The 26,113-nt window shown below is 34.6% G+C and overlaps 1 protein-coding gene across 5 annotated transcripts in view; it reads right to left on the bottom strand.

Annotated features, from left to right (window-relative positions):
• Window positions 1-1,169: 1,169 nt before the first annotated feature.
• Window positions 1,170-26,113, bottom strand: part of SCN2A (sodium voltage-gated channel alpha subunit 2) — a 79,463-nt gene continuing 54,519 nt past the window's right edge. For all 5 annotated transcript variants that reach the window (XM_074873316.1, XM_074873313.1, XM_074873317.1 and 2 more), the window contains exons 18-27: window positions 18,892-19,012; window positions 18,372-18,526; window positions 17,195-17,368; window positions 14,936-15,058; window positions 9,929-10,210; window positions 9,495-9,548; window positions 8,281-8,418; window positions 7,053-7,157; window positions 5,799-6,069; window positions 1,170-4,505 (exon numbers count right to left, since the gene is read on the bottom strand). In XM_074873316.1, coding sequence (XP_074729417.1) covers window positions 3,310-4,505; window positions 5,799-6,069; window positions 7,053-7,157; window positions 8,281-8,418; window positions 9,495-9,548; window positions 9,929-10,210; window positions 14,936-15,058; window positions 17,195-17,368; window positions 18,372-18,526; window positions 18,892-19,012 — 2,619 coding nt within the window. In that variant the 3' untranslated portion in view covers window positions 1,170-3,309. The remainder of the gene's footprint in view (window positions 4,506-5,798; window positions 6,070-7,052; window positions 7,158-8,280; window positions 8,419-9,494; window positions 9,549-9,928; window positions 10,211-14,935; window positions 15,059-17,194; window positions 17,369-18,371; window positions 18,527-18,891; window positions 19,013-26,113) is intronic.

The raw sequence follows: 26,113 nt of genomic DNA on the forward strand, positions 1-26,113 counted from the left end.
ACGGAACAAATCCCACCGTCAAGGCATTACTTTGCAACAATGAAAATTTATTTTTTAGAAATAGCACTCAAATGTGATTGCTACCTAAAAATTTGGCTCTACTGCTTTCAGTGTCACAAATGCTATTTTATTTAGAACCAATTTCAGCATGTTTTACAGGATCACAGATTACTTTGCAACAATGTAAATGAAATCTCATTTTAATGCATTAAGAAAATAGTCATAGTCAAAAAAAAAGTGTAATGGCATTTTCTTGTCCTTCATGTTTTCAGGAACTGCTTTGTGTCTCAGTCTATAGGAAACCCTGCTAGGGGAAAAAGAAATACTTTGATACCAGGCATTTTCCGAACATACTTCCAAGCCTCTCATGAGGGATTCTGTAAAGTGGAGATAGATTAGGTAATTTGCATGACAAGACTGACACAATGGATACTTATATTTCCCTCAAAATTCTTCTCAGTTCCACTGCCACCACACTTGCAATGCCTGTTCTACACCTACCTTCTGCATTCTGGTATCAGCCCTTCCATGGGCATCACTCGATGTGTATGCCAGCTCCCTGACAGCGAAAAGTACTGTCTGTAAATTCACCGTATAAGTTTAAAATTATAGTATTTTGCACATTATAATTGCATTCAGCATCGTAAGATTAAAAAAACCCTATGAATTTGATGCTTTACCAAAATTTCCAGCAAAGTTTATGCTGACTTCTAGCCCTCATGTCTTAAAGAGAGTAATTACAGCTTTCTTACAAATTATGTAGTAAACAAAATTTTTCTTATAACACAAAGATGATTCTTTGCTTCAAATGTAAAATATCATTGAAATTATACATACTGGTTTGCAGCCTTGATAGCTAGTTTCTTTAACGTCTGTTTTTCTAGTTGTCTCAGAATGCCTGACATGAAAAAGGGGTTTAAGCATCATGTCGTGTAAACATTATCCTACTATATAATACTTTTAAATAGGATTAATAACCTGAAGAGTGTAAGTGCAAATCATATTAAAGATCGTTCTGAAAGCATTTTCTACTTCTTGCAAATCTATTATTACAGAGTTTTAACCACTACTCCCTATTTCTAACATTTTATGTATTCATATATTATTTTCATAGCACCTCTTGATAGCCAGTAGTTTTTAGTGATGAAAACAAAGACAGAACAATTAAGTACAATAAAAAATGAAGTCTTTATTCTTTTGGCTCAACTGTAATGTGGTTTACTGTTCTTTATGGTAATAGCATTTTCCTGCATGCAGTTCACCGACACACAAGTCAATATTTTTGTAAAAGGAGGAGTCAACATCAAATTTTTGCTTGTGTAAGAAACACAAAATGTCCTGATGTGATCAATTATACAAGTTTGCTATTTAATTCCTGTGGAAAAGAAAAACATTGTGGATCCCATATTATATTTAGAACAGTTCTAGTGCAGCATGAATCAACAAGAATAAGAATAGTCTATGTAAACAAACACTGGTAAAGATTTCATGAATAAAAAGACTACCTTGAAACTTCTGATGCAGGCAGTGCTAGAATTTTAAACAAATCTTCCCCACCACATTTCAATTACAAGATATACCTATTTGGAAGCAAGTGCATTTTGGACTCAGTTTGAAACTTATTTCACATTAAAATGTGTGCAAAAATACAGTACTAATAAAAAAGCAGAAACCTAAAGCTACCCCATTCTTTCCTTTGTTTCTTATTTTGTGAAGTTCTTGAATTAAAAAGTGCTATGGATAGAAAGTAACAAAAGTGACAGTGACATCAACCTGAAGATAATTCTCATTTCTTATTTTATGTACAAAACGCTGAAAAATAAAATAAAATGGTATTTTTTACAATATTTATATTTTCTTAGAAAATTCTATCCATGTATTTTTCAACAGATTAAGCAGTTTGCAACATATCCTGTACAGTCTGACTATACACCGTACAGTAGTCACTTAAAATTTTAGAATGCAAAGCAAGAAGCTCTTAAATAGCTGCAAACTATTGCTTGATGCCATGAAAGAATGATGACTGATTGAACAATTTGTTTCACTTAACCACTGAGATATGGCTTCCCATATTAGACTTTGAACAGTGGAAGGAGTAAAATTACAGCAGCAAGGGCAAGATAAACATGCATCAGTGACAGCTTCCAAACTATCTATAATGGTACAGAATACTTCATATTACCTGTTGAAAGCTTGCAAACTACACTTATTGTGGTACATATTTGATGCAATAAATATTGTGCACAGGTCATTATTTGTTTGCTCAAACATGCACCACGGGATAAAATAACTATTTACATAGACGGTACTTTTTTAATTAACACATACAATGTCAACCTTGCTGAGAGCAGAAGATGGCTAAATGATACTGCAGGGTGAAGCAGAACAACTTCATAATCCTTAAGTTTTGTGGGTTTTTGGTAAATTCAATTTCCCAAGTTCAGGTAAGCTGTTTTCTACAGAAGAATACTTAAAAATGGACTCTATGTCCCTCGGTAAATTTTTATGCAGAGTTTATTCAACTACAGTAAAATGACTTATGAAAAAATAAAACATCTGTTCTATTACTGTAGACTCTATGGGACTTTACAGGCACATTAAGATTTGTCTGGATGAGATACTAGATGGATACTGTTATTAAGCACCTCAAAATATAGAGCCACCCTGAAACATGGAAGTAGTCAGACTCTGCTGCTTTGTGCGACGTCATGTTTTTCCATGCATGAACTACAAGTGCAGCATGCCTTCATGCAAATCACTTCTGTCTGTACATTATAGAGAATCCGAGAGTAGAACACCTGGTTCTCATACCCCCTTCCCCAACATAAAACCCATTTACAAAAATAGTCACATATAATAGTAAACAACCTGTGAATTAAAAAATGATAAGTTCACCAACACTGATTTTTGTAAAAATATGGCAAATGTGGCTGTTGAAATGCAAATAGTGGATACAATTTTTGTACTGCGTGTTTCATGTTAAACACAGAGATTCATAGGTTCGCACCTTTTTTTTAAACTGGTCCCTACAGTCTGATTGGCCATTTTATCTTCTCTTCAGCAGTGTCAGCTGGTAATAAAAACAACAACCTCCTGTCAAGATGTTACCCTGTTTTACAGAGTTGCAGTTTGATGACGAGGGGTCACTGTCTTGTTATAGGCACTGACCTTTTATATATATATATAATTATATATATATTTATATATGTAAAAACTGTCAGTTTGGCATGTACCTCCTACAGGAGTCCTGTTGACACAAATACATACTTTCTCAGGCTGTAAACAGTTTATCACAAACAGAATTCTGTGTTACTTTTTACTTTCCCTGCTGTCTTTACCTTTATCTTCTTTTTCTGATTTGTCTTTTTCATATTTATCCTTGTCTGGCTTTGTTACACTATCATAGGATGGTGGGGAGGTTGTAGATGGGGTCATATCTGTTTTTTCTGGAGTAGAGTTCTCATTTAGTTTATCCATAATCATATCTTCTTTCATGGGCAGATCATCCTCATCTTTACCTTTATCCTGATTAAATATACATGAAACTTTTTTGACTTTTTGCCTTAAAAGATGACGTCTGAAAGCACGCTGAATAATGAGAGCAGATACTTCCTCCTGTTTTCTTTTTAATGTGGTTGTAATTGGTTCGTAGGAGACTTTAGAAGGATTGGCTGCCATAAACCGATCTTCCATCTGTATTCTGAGGGCATCCATCTCCCCACTTTCCCCCAAAACACGCTTTGTGAAAGCAAACAAGATGTCAAGGCAGTGAATTCTGTCACCGCTTACCATGGGCAGATCCATTGCAATAAGCTGGACTTTGTTTGGTTTTGCTATAAGAAGAGGAGGATCCAACGAAGCTGCAAAATCTGATAGTTTACTGAACTCTATGAATTGTGTTGCATCAGGATCAAACTTCTCCCAGACTTCATAGAACATCTCAAAGTCATCCTCACTCAAGGGTTCAGCACTTTCCTCAGTAGCAACACTGAAGTTCTCCAAAATCACAGCAATGTACATGTTCACCACTACCAGAAACGATATGATAATGTAGCTGACAAAGAAGAAAATCCCAACAGAAGGGTTGCCGCAGTCGCCTTTCACAGAGCTCCCTGGATGATCTTTATGGGGGTCACAGTCTGGCTCCCCACTGTTAAGAATTGGGGCTAACAAACCATCCCAGCCAGCAGATGTGGTAATCTGGAATAGGCAGATCATGCTGTTGCCAAACGTTTCAAAGTTGAACATGTCATCAATCCCAACTTCCCTCTTAACATAGGCAAAGTTGGACATGCCAAATATCGCATAGATAAACATGACCAGGAACAGCAGCAGGCCAATGTTGAACAAAGCAGGGAGAGACATCATCAAAGCAAAAAGCAGAGTGCGGATTCCCTTAGCGCCTTTAATGAGACGCAGGATTCGACCGATTCTGGCAAGTCGGATGACTCTGAATAGTGTGGGGGATACAAAATATTTCTCAATCATCTCAGCTAAGAACATACCTGTTGAAAAACAAGTTAAATTAGTAAAGAATATTATTACATTTAAAAACCACTGCTAAAGTTTTATCCTACAAACATCGTAGAACTTTAAGAAGAATAGCACAGATTGAATTGAACAGATTTTAGAAATTAGCTATTCAGTTGTTTTTACAAAACTTCTACAGTTTGGTATGCTTTGGAAACCCATAAATCCCAATAGAAATCATGAAATAATTTACAGGATAATGAAAAACTGCATCAATGAGATTTCTAAGTATTAATTGTATGACTATGTATGCAAACAGATACACAACATCAATCTTTTTAGGACAAACTGATAACTAGTGTATGTAGACTAGCAAATACTGACACCAGAAGAATAGCTTTCTGTTTAACTGAAATAATCTCAGTTAATCTGAAGAAAGATCATATTTATAGTAGTATTAAAATGTCGTAAATCAAGTTACGGCATTCAAAGAAAGTATGTACATTTGAAGAGAACTGCAGCTTCTTAATCACACATGAAATAACGTGGCCACAAGTTTAGCATTAATGACACAGCAACTCCAAACATAAACAAACTGATATTAAAAAGGCTTTTTAGAACTCACGGAAGAGTAGAAGAATTGACCATTATATTATGTGCCTCAAAGCAGAAAAATAACTACAGCCAGTTTCCATACCGAAATGGCAAAACCAATTTGCATATAAAGGAGTTCAAAAAGTTAAAATGACAGAATTTTTACTCAAGTTCTTTCAGGTTTTCTGCTCTAGAGAAAGCAAAGATTAGTGGAGCCATGTATTTAGTACTACATCTGCTTCAGCTCTGCTTCTCCAGTTGCTCACTCTAGCTCAGGCATAAAACCTCTCAGGATCAAACAAAACTCTGAAGTAAGCTGAGGGTTTTACCCCCGCTGTGTGAGGTGCTTGTATGCCAGCCTAACAACAGTCCCACACAGATTTTGCTCTTGGATTTTCTGTCGCTGGACTCTTTTCCTGCAACTGCCACTGTTAGTTTATATCAAAATTGCCTTTCATGTATGGGTTTGTTTCTATGCTGAGGAATTTCTACTGAATTCAGAATAAAGATTTAATTTCAACTAATAGAAAAGTGAGAGTGTATGAAACCCATTGCTAAAAATTTCTTACCACACTGTTCAGCTATTTTATGGATAATATGAAATCAGAAGAAAGAAAGATTGTGGTCAGACTTTCTAGTGACAATGTTGAACCAAAATGTAAGTAGACTTTACATGCCAAAAATGTTTCAGTTTCCACAGAATTAGCCATTTCATAAAAATGAATTGTTCTTACCGACTATGGAGAGAATGACAACCACAAAATCAAAAATATTCCAGCCTATAGTAAAGTAGTAATGGCGAAGTGAAATCAATTTCAGGACACATTCTCCAGTGAAAAGTACAATAAACACCAGGTTAATCCAATATAAAATGTTTTCCATGTCTTCACTCTGATCATCTGTTTCTACCATCATTGTGACCATGTTAAGGCAGATAAGTATCATGATACTGATATCAAATGCTTGTTTTGTTACAAAATCAAAGACCATGCCTTGGAATTTGTTCTGGGGGGGGAAAAAATAAGATTCATTACAATATGCATTGGGTAAATTTTTTTTTTGAAATTGCTACAAATTATTCATGTCTCCCATGAAGTGCTCCATTTGTACATGTAAACACAAATTAAATAGAAATGCAACTACTGTGTTCATAAACAGTAAAGGGATGATTTCAAAATATGCATGGTGCATTTTTAAAGTTGTAAAGGACACTTTGCCACCCTGAACCAGTTCACTGTAACCTTTTGTGACACAGATTACTAACTGAATGCTTAGCTTGGCAAAATTTTAAAAAAACCTAAGTGGAGGAGGGATGTGAGCAGGCTGAGAGTTAATAGCATTTAATTTGCCAGAAAACTTATAAAGTTTTCAAGCCCCGAGTTCAGTGCTTTTCATGCCCCCAAAATAACTTTTAAAATACTATCTTCCATTTTTTAGCTATAGAGAATTTACTGATGGCTGGACTGGCCACTGAGCAGGTTCCACAATTCAAAGTCCAACTGCAGAGCTGAAACCACTCTCTGTAGTGCTAGGGTAGCCCAGCTCAGGAGAGCAAATCATTGTATGGATTGTGCAACAGGAATGTGAGGGGCAAAAGGATTTTTTTTCAGGCAATGATACAGTAACTTGCCCCCATACAGCAGTTTCAGAGTCTTCTTTGATGATTGAAAAAGCCTGTGCCCTAAGGCTTTCACATATTTTGAGAAATATACTGCCACATTTAATTGTTCTAGTCAAATCAGTGCTTTGAAAAAATGCCACATAAAATGTCATTGCCATCAGCAGAGAGAAAATGAGGGGGAAAAAAGGAAAGGGGAGAGTCCTCCATATTCAGACTACGAAAGAGAAAAAAATGCATTTTGGATGAATAAGGCTTTTCTTATATCACTTGGTTTTTTAGCTTACAACTTAATTCATCCTAAGGCATAACTGAAACAATCCCATTTTTAAATAAATTTAAAAATAACAGAAAATATTTTTATTCTTACTGCTGGTCGAGGTATAGGCTTTTGTGGTTTCTTTGAACCCAGCTTTTTCATTGCATTGTAGTATTTCTTCTGTTCTTCTGTCATAAAAATGTCTTGACCTCCAAAGTAATCCAAAGAGACAAAAACTGGTTACAATCACATATCTCAATTACTTATAAACTAAGATACTGAATAGTAATAATTACTCTTGTTCACAGTCTCATCTGTGGGAAATGTTAGGGCAGACATAAAAATCACCTTTTATCATGACTATTAGTACCTTGGTAACAGAAGAACTGCTTTACATACTCCACTCTTAATGTTTAGGATTTTTTTTAAGAGGCTCTTGAACTTGCACTGTTTGTGGTAGACTCTACTTTTCACTGGGGAGCAGGAAGGTACAGAGGAGGGAGAGGTGCTTTTTCTTTGTTCTACTAAATTCCATCAGGTGTTACAGAGACACAAACTAATAAAATATTCCAATCCCCCTCTATTGTTTTTCCTCTAGAGTAAATTTTGGCAAAATTTCAGAACTGACATCTATGATACCAATGGAGAATTGGAAGGCATCCAGATGGTCATATGTCACAATCTCCTCTTCTCCCTGCACAGGGGCAGTACTTGAAGCAGGAGATCCTAGAACTACTATGTGGGACAAGTAGGAAAAAAGGCCAATTTCTCTCCATCTCAACCCATTTCAGCACATGGATCCAACAGCACAGGGATCCAACAGCACTTCCACCACTCCAATAACACTTTGTGTAGCTAGATACTTCAGTTAAGTTCTGCAGCTGAAACTCTGATGCCTTTCGAGGCAGTATTGACAAAATACGAAGACTAAAGAGAATACAAATAAAGATAATACAGTGTTTATTGTTAGAGTTCAGAAATCTACACTGCTGAGCTCTAGGATATGAAAGTAGTGTAGCTAAGAGGTTTTATAGCTATACTTAGCTGTTTCAATGATTAGCCTTTTTATAAGTCTGTTATAGACTCCAGCCCCAAGTCCACATCTTTACAAAGATGACATTGGGTATTTCACTAACCATGGACAGACATATGTTGTCACTTGTCCATCAAGCCTTCACCAAGCAAAATCATAAGCTTTAATAATATAATGTATTTAATATGCAAAGTACATATTAATTTATCATAAAATGAAAAATAATATTTAATGAATAAAGTTATTGTGTGTGGACCAAAATAAGCTTTTTTAGATTTCTTTTCAGAATAATGATGAAGTACTTATCTTCTTTTTCTGCTGGTTGAAGTTGTCTATGATGACACCAATGAAAAGGTTCAAGGTAAAGAATGATCCAAAGATAATAAAGATTACAAAGTAAAGATACATGTACAGGTTATCTTCATACTTAGGCTGATCCAAAACCTGCAAAAAAGGCATGGAAACTAAGCCTCAGCTTAACTGTAAGCACAGAATCAAGTATCTGCTGGATAGAATTTAGGGCTCTCACTCTGATCTTTGCTTCTTACGGTCAAGTTCCCACATATCTATCCTACTGATCTTCAATCTGTGAAGTTACATTCTTGACAAAGAACTTGACAAAGAACTTGCTATCAAATTTGATATTTCATTTTAAAAAATATAACTGGCCTATATGAGTATAGAATAAATACTGAAGACACAATCGGTTTAAACTAGTATAGTACCACCTATCTGAGTCTATACAGACAAGCAGAAACACCAGCTCATAAAGCTGCAAACTCTTCTGTATATCTTGTGGGAGGCCCCTGATGTGGGCTTGTGGAGCTTTTAATGCTATAGGCACTTAGAAAACTTCCCTTGATTGTGGAAGAGAGGCATCCAAGCCATATTTAGAGTAAGCATATTTTCTTGGTACAGCTATGCACATTTACTATACTACAACAGTCCTCCCACTGTGAGAGTAGCTTACCAAAACACCTGCAGCTTTACTGGTATAGTTCATTCAGTTGTCTACTTAGAACTAGATGACCAAGGGAGAAAGGGGAAGGCAAAAGGGTAAGAAAATGCACAGGCCAAATTAAGAATAGGAACTGTGTCCTGAAAAAAGGAGTCAGGCAGCTTGCAGAGCACAGTGAAAGCCTCAACTTTAAAAAAAGAGCAGTGTTACAAAAAATCATCCCCAAGCTGTGTATCAGTGACTGTTTCCAAATGTAAATAATGCTGCAATGCACATAATTAAAAGGAGGACAAGGCATTTTATTGCAATAGTTAAGTCTGTTGTGGAACTGACGAATTTTGATCCAACTGCACCATAGAGAATATGGAACCCTTTAGAACTGCTCCTTTGCTTTCTTCCTCTCTTGCATTTTTCCTATGATTTCCATTTTCTTTAACTACAAAAGTATAATAACTCCTTCTTCTCTCATTTTTACTGTTATTTCTGAAAGATGTTAAAATTACATTCTTAAATCCTGGAGCTCATACAGTCAAAACAAAAGGAGTCAAGGGACTATACTTACATTACGAGAATCCACAGCTGCATACATGATATCCATCCATCCTTTAAATGTAGCCTATAAACAGAACAATGGTGTTTACCTCATGCTTTTCCTGGAAAATGGCTTGTCAGAAACATTGTTTAAGAGCTGAAACCTAAGTGTCTTTAGCGCTTATCATAAACACCAGCACAGTGCAATGTTAATAGGTGACTCTTGCCTTCTATTATATGTTTTATTCATATACAAGAATTGCAATTTCTCTTAGTCAGCATAGCCTCTGCCCTTTGTATTATTTCTGTTGACTCATGGATTTATCCCACACTTTATGATTCCAAACCAAGAAGTGAGAAACAAGATATATAAATGAAAGAAGTAATGAAAAATTACTTTTTACTGTTACAAGTAAACAAGAGAGGTATCAAAAGAGAAATAGAAATTAAAGAGTGGTGACTTACAACTTGAAGCAGAGAAAGATAACCAAGGCCTACATTATCAAAGTTAACCTTCACATTCTTCCATCGGGCAGTTTCATTGTTTTTTATGAGCTCCTCACATTGACTATAGTTGTTGATTTGGCCGATATCAAATCTCTCATCAGTTGTAGTGTTAACACAGTAGTAGAATTTTCCAGCAAACAGATTTACTCCCATGATACTGAAGATCAGCCAGAATATAAGGCAAACAAGAAGGACATTCATAATGGATGGAATCGCTCCTAAGAGGGCATTCACAACCACCTAGAGTACAAATGAAACCAAAGAGAGACAGCATAAGAACACAGACATCAGTATCTTACAAATGTTTCATCAGCCTTTCTTAAATGTAACACTTTATTTTTATTCTAATATCTGTGTTACATTTTTTTAATTGTTGAGAGTAACAAGTAAGAAAAACAGTATAGAGGAAAGATAAAATGTCAATATAATTAGAAAAACATACAAACAGTAGCAAATCATAGCTTTAAAGAATGGGAAAAAGAAGCACAAACATGTAAATGAGCTAAAAAAAAATCTAACACAAATCAATCAGTATTTATTAAATCTTTTTAGAATATTTACTTAATGTATGTTTGCAAAACCATATCCATAGTATTTCTAATGACTGATTGCATCAGACACAACAAACTTTTATCTATTACATGTTTACTGGATAAACAGTCCAAGAATTCTTTTAAATAAAACTCAGGGATGTATGCATGTTCATTTGGATGGTTATATATAAAACCAGAAAAGCAGACACACTCAAATCAGGAAACCAGCTGAGTGTCTGAACACAGAAAAACTGCTAGTGTTCAGGCAAGTGGCAGATAAGACTTGGAAGAAAGAAGAGACTTGATTTAATTCCCAAATTAATTTTGGGGAAAATCAGGCTTCAAGAAAGAAAAATACGAAAATGAGTTCATGTATGTTGATGAACAATGATTAAAAACATGCCAGAATAAAAAAAAAAAAATAGTAAAGAAAATAAAATTAGGGAGAAAGTAGGTCCATTATGAATGATTTATTTAATGATGAAATTGATGAACTGCTAAATTAGCGAATTCCTACTGTAAATCTGTTTGTAAGTCAGTCTAACAATATAAAATTTAATAAATATGGAGCACTGCCTCTAATTTTGCCAAAACAACTGAATCAGATCCTTAGAACCTAATGAAGATTTTGTTTTAAAAATGCAGGGCATTAGGTATTACATAGATGAGATTATTTATAATTCATTTAGTTTATATGATGTAGGTATTATGCTATTTGTTTCTATTTGAAATACAAATATGCAGCTTAAGCCTGTAAAATATTTTGGCATTATATTTATATCTACAATTAATAGGCTGCATAGAATCAATTACTTGTAAAATTAGTCATGTAGCTAGGTAGAGCACCTTCCATTCCTTGCCATTTTACAGAATATAAAATAAAACCTTTGAATGTTGGTAGTAGGTGATGAACCACCACCATGTATACCATATAGTAGACTTGGGCTGAAGGAAAGGAGAAATACTTGGTTTAATTTCAGGGCTCCATTCCTGTCAAAATAATACCTCAAAATAATATCACACCTTCAGGGTGATACATACTTTGGACAATATATTCAAGATCCCATAGGACTTCAGTGACATTGTTATGTTAAATTTAGGAGCTGGACAAAATGAAGTTCCTTTCAATGTAAATTACTCTATGACTCTATAAAAGTATAGAATGGTAGATGAAGTCCAAAGCTTCCATTCTTTTTTTTTTCCCCACATATTTTAAATCACATGTTGTAATAAGTGTTTATTCCTAATGGGGAAATGAAAAAAAAATCAAAATAGTTTCTTACTCATACTAAAAATCTCCTTAGCAATGCCTATTATAAATCAATAAAGAAAAATAATATAGCATTTTATCACTCATCAGCTGGGCAGAGGGGATTCCCTGACTAAAGGATAAATCTCTGCTGATTATTTCAACATTGCTGTCTTATGTTGACAAACCTGTACTCTCAGCTTTGCCAATAACACAACCGTGGAAGGCCATGAGGAGTAGTTTGACCTAAAAAAATGAATAGTTTAATAATAATGCTGAGTAAGTTTAAATTGGAAACCCATTAACTCACTGATTTTAGTGGGAAGTTTGACTGGAATAATAAATTATTACATCATTTTTTCCCAATTTGGGAATATTTTCCAAATACATATTAGTTATTATTTTTACTATTTTTATTTAAAGTTATCTCAATTCTTCTACATAAAAATATAAGTAGATTTCTTAAATGTAATAATATCATCCTTCAGGAAGAATTATTGAGATATAAAGGGATAGTTAATGAAGTGAAAATATTTGTCCCCGAGCTTTCAGTCTCATTATACCCAAGAATTCTGTTCCTCTTTCTGCTACAGCTGCAGGTCCAGTCATGTTCTTCTTTTCTTTAATTGCTAGAGTTCTACAGCTGACCTACTTTCTCTGTTTTCAGTCTGAGTCCTGAAGCTATAGCAGGACCAGCTTGTAATATGAATCATTTGAAGACACTCGAAACATACTGTTGAGCATCACTGAAAACACTGACCCAGACATCTCCTAGCTTCCATTGGTAGTAGGGGTGTGAGAAGGGACAGCAAGGCCTGACAGACAGTGAAAGTAGGCAAAGCATTAGAAAGACATTAAAAGCATTCTTTACTGGTCAAAAAAAAAAAAAAAAGGTGCTATGTGCCTAGCATCATATAGCAGTGAGTGATACTGCTTGGGACAGAGCACAGACAGATTAATTATACTCCCACAGGCTACATCCATGAAGACCCAAGTGCAAATTAAAGTGTATTTCCCCTAGCAGTAGCAGGGGGATGCAGGGGGAACATCATGTTTTCCATCGGGGCAATGTTTTCTATTAATTATTAGTTTGGGCAGGCGTAAGTCCTGATCCTGGAGAATAGTATGGTGGATTAAAAATTTTAGATGTGTAGAATGGAGTATCTTGGTTGTATATAGGAAGTATAATGCTCACTGGAAGTAATTTTAAGTGCCTATGCAAATATGTGCACCATAATATATTGTCATATTTTCAATTCATAGCTGTTAAATACCAATTAAATTAATACGTTACAAACAGACATCTTGAATTTCCATGTATCAGACCTTAAAAATCTTCTCATACTATCTTCTCGTACTAATTTGTTCACCAACTTGAGCAGCTGTATCTTAGAAAGACATTAAGCCTGAAATTAATTACTTTAAATAAGGTAGAATTCATTATATCCATAGGAAAATTTCAATGGTTAATTGCCTAATTAATAAAAATATAGGTCGCAATTCTAGTCTGAAGTTATCTAACTTTACCCACTACTTTTTATTATATCTTTTGCTAATATCATAAATCTCATCTGGCTATTTTACAAAGAGGTACAGTTAGCATATCAGGATCAAATCAGTAGGTAAAGTTTACATCAACGTGGTAGTTATGGGATTGACAATTACCCATTAACCTTCATGACAAAGTGATTGTTTTTTCCTTGCCACATTAAATTGCCACTTAAGCAACTCAGTGTGCATATAAAATCTGTAATATTTTGTATTGCTATTTTGCTAATCATTCTCTTAAAAAAAACCAACAGCTAATGTGTTTTTTAGCTAAATACTACTGAGGTTTTGGATCTCATATAAACATCCCAAATTTTCAAATTTGCTTCAGCAAAGTTCCAGAAATTTGTTGCACACAAGGAAGTGGTATTTTCTATTTGAATTTATAACCTTTCATCAAAGCCTGTTTCCTTTTTGGTTGAAGTTTTTTACTTTCCACACACATAGAGCATCACATTTTCTTCAGAAGCTCACCATTTATAGTTGACTTATAAATTTGCTAATCAGCTTATAACCTGGGGTGTCAAAGATCAGTGATTGCAGTAGAGAGCTCCCACAAGGATCCTTTTTAACTACAGCAGTAGGGTTTCAGCTCAAATGCATCTGCTGATTAAATCTATGGCAGTATATCCAAAGCAGACAGATGGACCCTGAAGGTGTAACTCAGACATCTTCTTGTGACTTGAGCTAGAAATATCTACTGTCTCTAGTTGTTGACTACTACACCTAAGAGAAACATTTCTAGAGCTTTCACGTCATAGCAGAATACATAAGGTCTCTGTCTGTTTCAGCTGGACTTTGCACTGGAATAGACTGAGAGTGCCCAGTCGGGCAGCTGAGGGTCTCAGCTGTGGCAACTGATATGGTGATAACAAACAGCTGGGGATAGTAACTACTCAAATACACCCGACTCTGTCAGCAAAAGTCTTCTGACATGTTTTCAGGCTGCTTAGTGCTCTATAGATGATAATCAACATTTTAAAATCAGTATGGAAAAAAGTAAGCAACCAATTTAGGCCAGATATCATAAAAGCAGCTCCATCTTGGATATGCTAGAACAGTTGTCTTAAATAGAATGCAATCGTTCTAATCTGAAAGAGAGAAGGTATTTTAACACTGCCAATTTACTCATTAACATAGGAATTCATTACAAAACTTTTAAATTGTTACAGAAATTCTCAATTAATATTTACAGAATGGTAGGTTAAAAGATATTTGATAGACTGTGCAGGATATTCTAACCTTGTATGAAATATACATGTGCATATATATGTGTGCATATGTGCACACACTTTTAAGAGGAAGTAATGTTTTTTTTAAAACTGTCCTGACTATAGCAGGATTTCTTTGTATGGGATAAATTCAGTTTTGTAGTAACACTGCATAGATCCTTGGGCCCTCCAGGAAAATATGAAATAGGGTGAAAGGCCAAGTAACCTAAAGAAGTGTAACAATGTGTGCAATAACACATGAATTCATATAAGCAGATGAAGCCTTTTGCTTATATGTTAGTGATAAATGTAAAATATATAGGATGATAGTGTAGCATTTCTGCATGGATTTGTCATTGATTATTCTGCATGCATTGTTTCTGTGTATGCATGCATTATTTCAGATTCTTTCATTTTGTCTTACCCTCATCCCTTCAAATCGCGACAAGGCTCTTAGAGGTCTCAAAGCTCTTAGTGTCCTAAGGGATTTAATCGCACCAAGTTCTGAGTAGCCCAAGGCATTAGCTGTTAAGCTAACCAAAGAGACCTACACAAAAACAGAAAGGCAATATTGCTCATTCATCTTGTATATCCTTTTGATACATATGGAGGGAATGATGAGTGCCCTGAACTTCTCAAGAAGATTCAAGGCTGGACCTCTTTCTCCAGGAATCCCTATATAATGCAGAAAGATCTTTCAAGTCAGACAAAGTAGAATAAAAGTATATTCTGGTACCTGTTGATGAAATCATGTTGGTAGAATGGTATAAAAATCCTTTCTAAATTCACATAAACTAGTCAACATTTGGTGGTATTTAAAGAAAAATGAAGTCACATGCAAAAAGAAAACTCCCAAAAGTTGGGTGAATTGGAATGCTCAATTTAGGTCAGGACTTTCCATGATATCTTCAGAACTTGAGGAGAATGTAAAAGCTCTCAAAAACCACATCCAGACCCGGTCTTTGGTCAAATGTGTCTGTCTAATGTCCAGAAAATCTTATTCAACAGCCATAGCTACCAGTGCTGTTCAGATTTAACCAGACTAATCAGGACTGTTAGACAATGGCAGAAGCTTCATTGTTAGGCATATCCACACTTCATTACATTCCATGTGACTCCTTTAACCACTTCATCAATTCTGGCTTGCGTAACGCTGGTCTGGTCTGCAGGCAGATGAGTAAATAAACTAGAATAGCTGTAAAATAAATAATACAATTATCTTTCATCAATAATTCTTACAAATGTTTTTATAGTAAACCATCGGGAAGGAGTGGCCCTATTAAAGAAAAAAAACCAAACCATCTTCTATTTCCCTCCATTTAATGCTCGTCCCTTCCATCCTTCCTGTCCTCTCTTAATTCATTTCCAAATTAATCTTTTCACTTCATTATCTCAATGCTCTGACTAAAGATTTAAAAAAATGCTTCAGAGATTAATTTTTTCCATGAAAAAAATTGCACCAGGGTAGGGTTGACATGAAAAACTAATAATATTATTTATAAAGTTCACAGAAGTAACTAAACCACTGATTATTGAATAAGAATTAAATATTTGTTGATAAATACAGTGAACATATAATGTCAGTGTAAAGTATTGTCTGCAGTGTCTCTGTAAAGCTCTACTGGTCATGGTAATTTACACATCTGATGATTGAGCCAATCAGTTTTACAAGGGTATAGACTCAACCACAGAATACTAAGTGTGCATATAGTCATGTTTTATCATAGGATCTGCAATGCTGGTATGGATTTAAAAGTTACAATGTTTTCCAAGCTCTGTATAATAAAGACTTCATGGTCTATCATATCCTTGTAGTTTTAGGGAGATACATAGCAATTTCTATAGAATTCTGCTGCTTTTTGGAATGAGCAAACAAGTGATTCAAGACACATTCTTACCTTGAGTTCCATGGGAATTACATATGTGGAACTGAGAGATGCCCTATTAGCACTGATAGATGTAGTCAAGCTATTGGGGATGGAAGGGAAATGAATGTCTGCTATATATGGTTAAAGATCTGTAGATTTCCATTTATGCTTCTCTGTACTGTGCATGCATTGTTGAGCACATAGACTTGAAATTACAATGCACTTCTCACTAGGTCTCCTTCAGACAATGTGTATCTGCTACTTGGTGGTGCAGCCTTTTGAAAATCATTTGAGAATCCATTTGAAGGGAGCTCATCTACAGTTCTCCACGTGTCCCTTTAAGGTCACCCATGCCATGCAGCGAAAAGGGCAAGAGTACTGAAAAGTACAATGGAACTGAGAGTTTCTAGCAGCATTTTCCTTTCATATTACACAGAGTAAGTGGCAGGACACTTACAGTAATTAATTAGAATGTTAGAATCCTTTAAAGCAATTTCTTTGACATGTTTAAATTTCATATACAGCAAAAACTGAAGAGGATGAACAGCATCCTTTCCACACCGTGAAAAAAAATAGTAAAAAATATCATTTCAATAAAGCATTACAACATCACAAAACTAGAGAATATCAACAAAACATTTCTAGAGTGATAAGTATATCTAAGTATTTTTTCTTTTCTGCACAGAATTGTAAACCATACCACAGCAACAGTTTTAAAATAGAATTTCCATTGAATAGAACAGAAAGCTTATCCTGAAAACATAGTATTCTGATTTTTAGAGCCTGTCATACAGGACATGAAAAAGAATACATACATCAACAATCAGGAAGTCCAGCCAGCACCACGCATTAGTGAAATAGGTTTGAAAGCCATAAGCCACCCATTTTAAAAGCATTTCCAGAATGAAGATATAAGTAAAAACTTTGTCAGCATATTCCAGCATGGTCTTGATAGTTTTACGCTGCTCTATGTATATATCTTCAAATGCCTGTGAAAAAGATTTTTGAAGATATAATTAAATGTATTTACAATTTGCAGTGTGGTATATAGTAGCCAAGAAAAAATTTGAATTGGAGATATATGTGATGATAATACATATATTCTTCCCTCAAGCACAACTTTTGCTTTCACTCCATACTGTAGTCTTTTCATAAAGGTGGGTCCAAACACAATATTCAGCTTTCAACTGAGCTGAACAGTGATTGGTGAAACTTTCTGTAATACCGTTCTCCAAGTCTCATTTTAATTAATTTCCATGGATAGCAATGACTTACTAACATAAGGATATCCTTTGTGGTAGCTACAACTTTATGTCAAAATCATATGAGGGATTTAAAAATGACTGTGATATAGAATTTTTGAGGAACTAATAATTGAAACCAAGCTATACACACTACTATACACACTAACCCACAAAGCAATGCTGAACAGAGATTAATAACTCTTTTCAAAAGCAAATATCTACATTGACAGTGAATCACTATGCTTTGACCCAAGTGTGGCAAGTAAACTATATTTTGCTCCTGCTATGAGGAACTAATTACTTTAGTACTTCATCAGCACACCTGATTCAACATGAATCTGGTAAAATACCTTACAGAATCATGTTGGCACCCTACATCTAAGTTTGACAATTCAGGTTGCCGTTGATAAGTTCCTATCTCAGCTGTGGTTTATTTTACATGTGTATAAGACAAAAAAAAAAAGCTATTATCATCAATATGAAGACATGTGAATACCAGTCTAATATAACTAATTTCTTATTTCCATTAACACTACCTTTTGAACTTGCCAAACAATTTCTTTCATAGCCTGTGAGCAAACTCTTACGTATCCTACAATACACACCAAATACTTTTTGATATATGATGACATTAGAACATTTATGAATTGGATGTTAAATTCTATATGTTACCTGTAGCTATATAATTAACTGTAATTCTAAATGCTTGCTGCTTAAAATAGACACAATAGTTCCACATTGAATTTACCAGAGCACCACTGCTGAGAAGAATCATGAAGACAATGAAGGTCTCAAACCAGTTGTGTTCAACAATCTTATAGCAGGTTTTCCTAAGATTCCACCAGATTTTCCCTTTCCCATCTTCTACACTGACTTGACAGCATTTGAATCTCCTCACACAGCCTAAGTGCAATAATAAATTTTGAGATGTCAGAATAAGGTAAATATTAGGAATCACAATGAACAGAAGTCATTTGGCTTATTTCAGTGCTACTGCAACAGATGTTTGCAGATAAGTTTCTCCTATTTGAAGATTTTTGTTTCAATATTTGAAGTTAAAGCTTTGTAACTCTTATAATACCTTCCAAGGAGAGAGAGCAAATGTGAGAACAGTACATCTATGGCAGTACCTCTGAAGGAGTTACTAATACAAACAGAAAATACAACTATAATCACAAAGCTTCTTCTTGACTTTGAATAAAAATAGAATCCAGCCCAAATCAACACAGTTAAGTCTAATCACCATGCATATATTTTGCTTTGCCTACCTTCTGTAAAACAAGCCTCTGGCTCCAGAGCTTCTTCAGGTTCTGCTTCTGGCTGTTCCCCTTCTGGAGGTAGTCCAATATCAACTGTGCTGCCTTCTGATGAACTGGATGCATTTAATTTCTGTGAATGAAACCCCACATAATTATTTTTTTCAATTTTATTTATCTCGAATAGAAGTTCACATTTTAAATGCATACCAAAATATTTTGCATGTATTCCGTGCTCTGACATTAAAATAATTTCTTATCTACGATCTATAATGCCAAATTGCTCTACTACAGGTGAGGTCACAAGATTAGAAACTACATCATGTGCATTTTCCCTATTGAAAATATTTTGATATTTTCATACAAGGAATTGCTGAAATTATTAGACTACTATTCTGAGCCACGCATAAGAATTCTGAAATGAAATTTCAGTGAGTTAGGAATGGGTACCTTCACACTTTGTATTGTTTAATTATTCCAATCATGTGGCTGCATTTCAGATTACACTTCAGATAGCATGTGTTAATACAGATAATTTTCCAACGTCATGACCAAACCAACAGCAAGCTGCACAGATGTATTTTCATGTCTCAAGTAAATGTTATTCTATCAAGTCTGTAAAATCTAAAAAGTTTTAATATAAACTTTTCATTATCATTGACATGAAAACACATGTTACGAGTTGTATAGGATAGTTTAATTCTCTTTATTTCCAAAAGAGCAGCACATATACTTAAGAGCAGCAGCTGATATTTTGCATTCTCACTTGCCAATGCATTTTCTCAATTTATTGTGCATTTTGAAACTACTTATTACTTTGGTACAGTACACATACATGTCCAATCACTATAAAAGTAAAAAAAAAAATCTTTAGTTTTGGAAGACTAAAGTGAAAACAAATGCTTTTAAAACAATACTGTCATAAAACAATACTGCACCAATGAATCATGCTGATAATATAATCCAGATCTTCAAAATTATTCTTTCACACCATCATTATGTTGGCAACAGACAAATATGAGTACTATAATAAGTAAAAGTAGTTTGATCACGGCATTCTATGACTCTTCTAATGTTATCACTATGTGGAGTATAACATCAGTAAAATGGCTGCATTGATAAGTAGCTAATTTTATTAAGGGAATGATGTAAGCATATTTAGTATACAGTTATAGGCAATTAATATTAGACAGAGAGATGGTCCACAGTAACATTAAAGATATCTCTTTGCTGACACTGAAAACTTAAGTTAGAGGCATTATTCCTTTAAAAGATGTTTGAGAAGCTTCAAATTCTATACAGATTTTGTAAAGGAAACGTAAACAATATTATGTGAATACAGAAAGTACCATACTACTTTTACATTGCAGACAATATTAAGTATGTTCTTCAAACAAAAAGATTAATTCCTTTCTCCCCCACTCTGATTTTATCAAATCACACTGACAATATATTGTGTCGTGATTTTGACATAGGCTTAACTTTGATTTTTGTGTACCATGGTACACTATAGCCCAGATTCCTTTAAGGAAAACCAAACAGATGGCAACATTATTGTAGGGTGTATTATGCACGTAATTTCAGTGATATCTGTGCACCCTTTATGTTTCTTTGGAAAACCCAGCTTACATATTCATGTTTCAGGTTGGGCATGACCTAAAGCTAAGCATCTCTGAGGTTAGGTCCAATGTACAAAGACATGGGTGCACACTTTTCTGCAGATTATTATTTACAAATTTCCCATTGCAACATATTCAAATTATAGATAATGCATCGCAGTTTGGTCAGTGTGGAATACTGCCTCTAAAATGGAAAAACTGCTAAGTATGGGATAAATACTGTAGTCCTTAAGAACCACAGCATTTAAACATCAGTGGAAGTCAATCATTAGTTTTAGGAAAGGCCAGAAATATCATAAACGCAAGGTACATTCCAAGGAAATGTATATATGGTGTTAAAAATTAACATCTATCAATACAATACAGTAAATAATTTTTAAACTGAGAAGTGACTATCTGTTTGTATTACGTAGAATTTTCTTAAAATGTTGCTTGCATCATTCCGATCTGGACAGCATTTCTAGCAGAATGCTGTAGTAGTAGCAGTGCAAACAAAAATTATGAACTGGTTAAACTGTAAGTTTGAAAGACCTACTGTCCATTCTTTTACAGGAAAATGAAGAGTTCAGTAACTCAGATATTACACAGTTAGTTCAATCAGCACATGTTAATTTTTAAGAAGGGGCAATGAATTCCTATTACTGAAATTGCATAAGACTAACAGTTAACTCAAGATGGAAGATTAGAGATATCCACTATAAGGAGAGATCAAAAAGATCAGATAGAAAAGATAGAAAATTATCAGTAGAACAGTCAATTAACAGGAACATCAGAAAGCCATCTTTATATATGTGGGTCAGTATGCATGCTGAGTTGTATCTTTCAAGTCTCTTCTCACTGAAAATCTGGTATGCTTCTTTTAAAGAGCTGTAATAATAATCACAGGAGTTAAGCTAAACAGAAAAATCCTAAAATGAATCAACAGCAGCTGATAATTGAAACACAACAATTAAATGTCTTATCTCACTGAGAATTGTTACTCTTCTGTTGTTGATGTAACAGAGTATTTCCTTAGCATACTGTTCTGTTATACCTGAACTTAGCCCCAACCTGATCAGTATATGAAGAAGAATATTATAAAAATTATTCAATAAAATCAATCTGTAAAAATTCAGTATCATTTGGGGAAGAAAAAATTTTAAGATTTCAACAGAAATTATGGCGTCTCTCTTTTTGTTTGTTTCTTTGTTAATTATAACATTCAATTTATTGTATGGCACTGTATACAATATTGATAAAATTTAGTATGCATTACAAACAGCTAGGAAGGTTTTATGATACAACATCTTAAGATTTTACCAAATCAGTTAAGTTCAGTATGCTAGGAAAACTTTTCAGTAACAGTCACTTCTGCTGTGGTATAAAGCAACTGACCCAAGGATGCTGTGCTGATTCCTATGTATTCAGCACAACATCACCTGGGAATGGACCATGTTACTGCTGATTATATTTTGTCCATATGCTTTAATACATAGGAAGACTTTTTCCTACCACTTACTGTGCCTTGCCAGTGTTCACACATACGGAATCCAGATGGATAGCTAGACTACCCCTAACTGCAGACCCTGATATGTTAGGTATGTAGCATATGTCCCAGTTCTTCACCTTAACATATCCATAGTTATCTTTATATCTGATAAATTCTTCTTTGCTCACCAGCATTACAAAAACTGAATTTATGCAATGCTATATACTTAACATGATGCATCTTCTTTTAAAAATGAACCCGTAGAAACAAGATAATCATCAAATCCAAATGTTATCTTTGATATAACAGTAAGTCCTTTTAAAGCCTTTTTTATATCATAGTTCTAGGTTTCAAAAGTATTCAGTCACCCAGATTATAAGAGATTTATCAGGGTGAAACATTAGACACTCTTCAAGAGTTATGATGCTAGATTTTTTCTGAATAGTACGCTAAGGAAATTATTCTTGGAGAAATCTACTTTTCAAAACCTCAGAATGTACATACTCCATCTCATTTTCACAGAAGACGGGACAAAAGTACTTACATGGTTCTAAAGCAGCAGTATACTGATTATCATAGAGAGAGGTATATATATAGTTTTTATGTCACATCTACCAACAGCCTTGCCAGTCATGCTTTAGTCAGCAATACAGTACAATATGAGATAAAGATTTTAGTTTAGCTTTCAAGATAGAAACTGAAAGTGGAAAGCAGCTTGCTATCAGAGCAGCATTGTGAAAAGCAGCAGCCAGGATGAGGTCAGGAAGTTTTTGATGTAATTACTTTCCGAACCTTGACAACATCTCATAGATTCATACAATTCTGCTTCACTTAGAGCCAGGCCACTTTGAGCTTCTAGCATTTCCGTCTTTGTTTGCTTCAAAGATGATTATCTGAGAGTAGATGAACAGCTCTCAGTTTAACATTTTTAAAAAAGCCTGAAATTTCATGATTGGCCAGCATGCCACTAATAGCTGTTAAAATCATAATTTAAGGGACTGAAGGAACAAAGAGCAGAAAAGACATAAGAAGGAAGATGGCAGCAAGAACAAACACCATTTTTGTTTTGCTTTTAATTTCCTTTCCTCACAAATACCCGTGAACATGTTAAATAATGGAAATTATATTGTTTTTATTTTCTCAGTGCTGTGTGGATGTCAGTATGAAAATGAGATGTTCTGTGATATAAATGGCAATATTATACCCAAATTTATCCAGTCTTTTTCAGTACAGCTGTATCACCTATAAAATCAACCAACTGGTAAATATCATTGTAGTTCAACTGGTACTGTTAAGTGGAATCTGGATGTCACTCTTTCTTGTGCTTATACAGTCAGGCATAACAACTCTATCAGTTAAAAAAACCAGAACACTGTAAATCAAAGCAAAACAATTCAGTGATGATTACTGTTTGCAAATACTGCAAAAAAACATGATCCCTAAATTCTAGTCCATTCTGTACTTTATTGCTATTCATAATTCCTTTGATCTACTTATTTATGAGCATTTCATAAATGAAAATATTTGCAAGAATGTTGAATGAAAGCAAAAGCATCATAAGCAGCAGTGGAAATATTTGCAAAAGCTCTCCCACTGGAAGGTACTTAAAAAGGCTCTTTAATTCACACAAGCATAGTGAAAGGATATTTCTGAAACAGAGCAAGGGACTGCTGTTTGTAGAGATTAAGTGAACTCCAATTAACTCTAATATTAGCAATTTAATATCATCCACTATGAATCACAATATGCCAATATGATGTGACCAATTCACAATCCAAAGCCTAAATTCTTCAGAGTATCAAAGGATTTTGAATAACAAATATTTCTAAATCAAATTACGACTTATCAGATAAATTATTCCTTCCAACATGTAAGACAAAAAGCTATGCAGTAAATATATTTTAACTCCACTGATTTACCAAACTGAAAGGAGCATCATACAACTATGGTGTTGTAAATATTATGGCAATGTTTAATAGGTGAGATGTAAATCATACGGAAGCTGGGGACCTTTTTGTCCAAAATCAGTAGCTTATTTGCTAGACTGATTAACTTTATTTATTACCAGTAAGATAAGTTTAAGTTTCTCAGGGCAGACAATTTTAGATGTTTTGGGAGGTAATAAGTTTGTGAGCATAATTAAAGAGCTATGGTCAGACTGAACTGGGCCAGATCTTGCTCTCAGTTTTCTCTTTGCATCTCTACACTTATAAGTGCGGGCGTAAGTAAGAGCAGAACTGATCTCTGAATGTTTGACCAGCCAAATACCAATTTTATATGAGCTTTTTTAACCAAATGATGGTCACATGCTTTGACTGTGGAAATTAAATGAATTTCATGCTTAATGGTGCTTCAAGTACTGCATATTAATCTCCAAAATAACTAAATGTTTATACAAGTACTGAGGAAGAGCATTTCTAAGAAAAAAACTGTGAAAAATAAAAACGTGACTATCATGAGTTTGCAAGTAACCTCCATTATAAGCTAAAATACAATAGTATGAGTTTTCCAAAACAGCTAGCAGCTTTTCATCGCCAACACAATTTACAAATGGACTTATATAAGCTTTTGATGTGAAACACAGCTTACGTGTTACATATTCTGACTTCCTTCAAAAGGAAAGAAAACCCTTCAAAAACAGAATCCTGAAACTTTACCATCAAGACTGGGAAAGGTACATAGCATGCACTGCAAAATACTATTAAAATATCATGGAAAGTATAGCATCTGAACCACAGAAATATTGGGGCTGCCGATCTCGCCTGACCATGCTGTGATGCGAGTCCCGTGACTCAGCAGAGAGCAGCTGTGCATGTTTGTACTTTATTGCAATGAATGGGACAGGATCATAGCTGAAGAGCATGCAGGCCAGTCAATATCCGTTAAAAAGTGATTATATAGTATATACGTATAGATGTATAACTTGCTTAGGTAACCTGTGTAAAATTGGTGACACGATGCTCTGCCTCGCTAAAAGGCACCAGAGCTGCCCGCTTGACTGATCCAGCTTGGTTCTACTCCTGTGAGAAGTAAGAATGGTAGGAAATGAAGTTCAGGACACAGCACCTCTGCTTTTTTGCGCTGAATACTGCTTAAAGTAAAATATACATTATTAAAGTGTCTGCAACAGCATTAGGAAATCCCATATTTTTCAAGGCATTTAAGAATATCTTGTAACTTGGTATATCTTCGCGTAATTACTAGCCTAAAAGTTACACTTAGCATAAAAATCTAATTATTACACAGCTATACATGCACTACAACATTTTCTATATAAATCATCCACGTAGTACTTAAGGACCTAAAAAGGAAAAATTATTTTTATAGCTTCTATGCTGGATGGCAATAATGCAGCTCAGGTCCATGGACCTTTACTTAGGACAACAGACTCAGCACAGTGGCCCCATATTTGTTCATGGCCCTACTTCCATGGTAAAGTGTTATTTAGGAGTTGCTCTCTAATTCCTTATTACATTGTATTTCCCCACTACCATTCTTATGAAGACAATGCTCTCATAATTAATTCTATTTTAGTTTTCAGGCAGTTTTCTAGAAAATTCCTTGTAAATTCACACCTACTAGCAGGTACAATATTGGATGTATTGTTTCTAGAAGGGCATAGCCTAGTTAACATTTTCATCAAAATACTGGAAAAGATGTATGTTATAATAAAAAATTAACCAAACATTAATATAATTAATTAAAACTTGCTAATAAGCAGTAATTACTTTGTAGAAATTCAGCTTATTGCCCTATACCACAGTGAATATGTGTATACATAGAGAAAAGCAAAAGCACACAGACACACGCTCAGTAGCATCTGGCTATCTTGTGCAGTGTTCTCACAGTACATGGATTCCTAAGCTGCCCTTCATTTGGGATACTGCTCATGGAATGTGGTTTGGTGACAGTTTCTAACTTCAGTTCTTTTATTTGTGGTATAAGCAATGAACTGACTGGCAGATCAACACTCGGCAACAGCAGAATCATATAAATAGGAAAACATGAGAGGGCAGAAATGCAAGGCACATTATGGCATGACAAAAAAGAGGAAGCCTTGAACAACAAGACATTTGTACTCACTTTTTTAATTTAAAAAATGCCTTCTTTTACTATGGATCATTTTCATGACAAGAGTGTTGTTCCT

The sequence above is a fragment of the Strix uralensis genome, chromosome 6, assembly GCF_047716275.1.
Source record: "Strix uralensis isolate ZFMK-TIS-50842 chromosome 6, bStrUra1, whole genome shotgun sequence".
NCBI classification, from domain to species: domain Eukaryota; kingdom Metazoa; phylum Chordata; class Aves; order Strigiformes; family Strigidae; genus Strix; species Strix uralensis.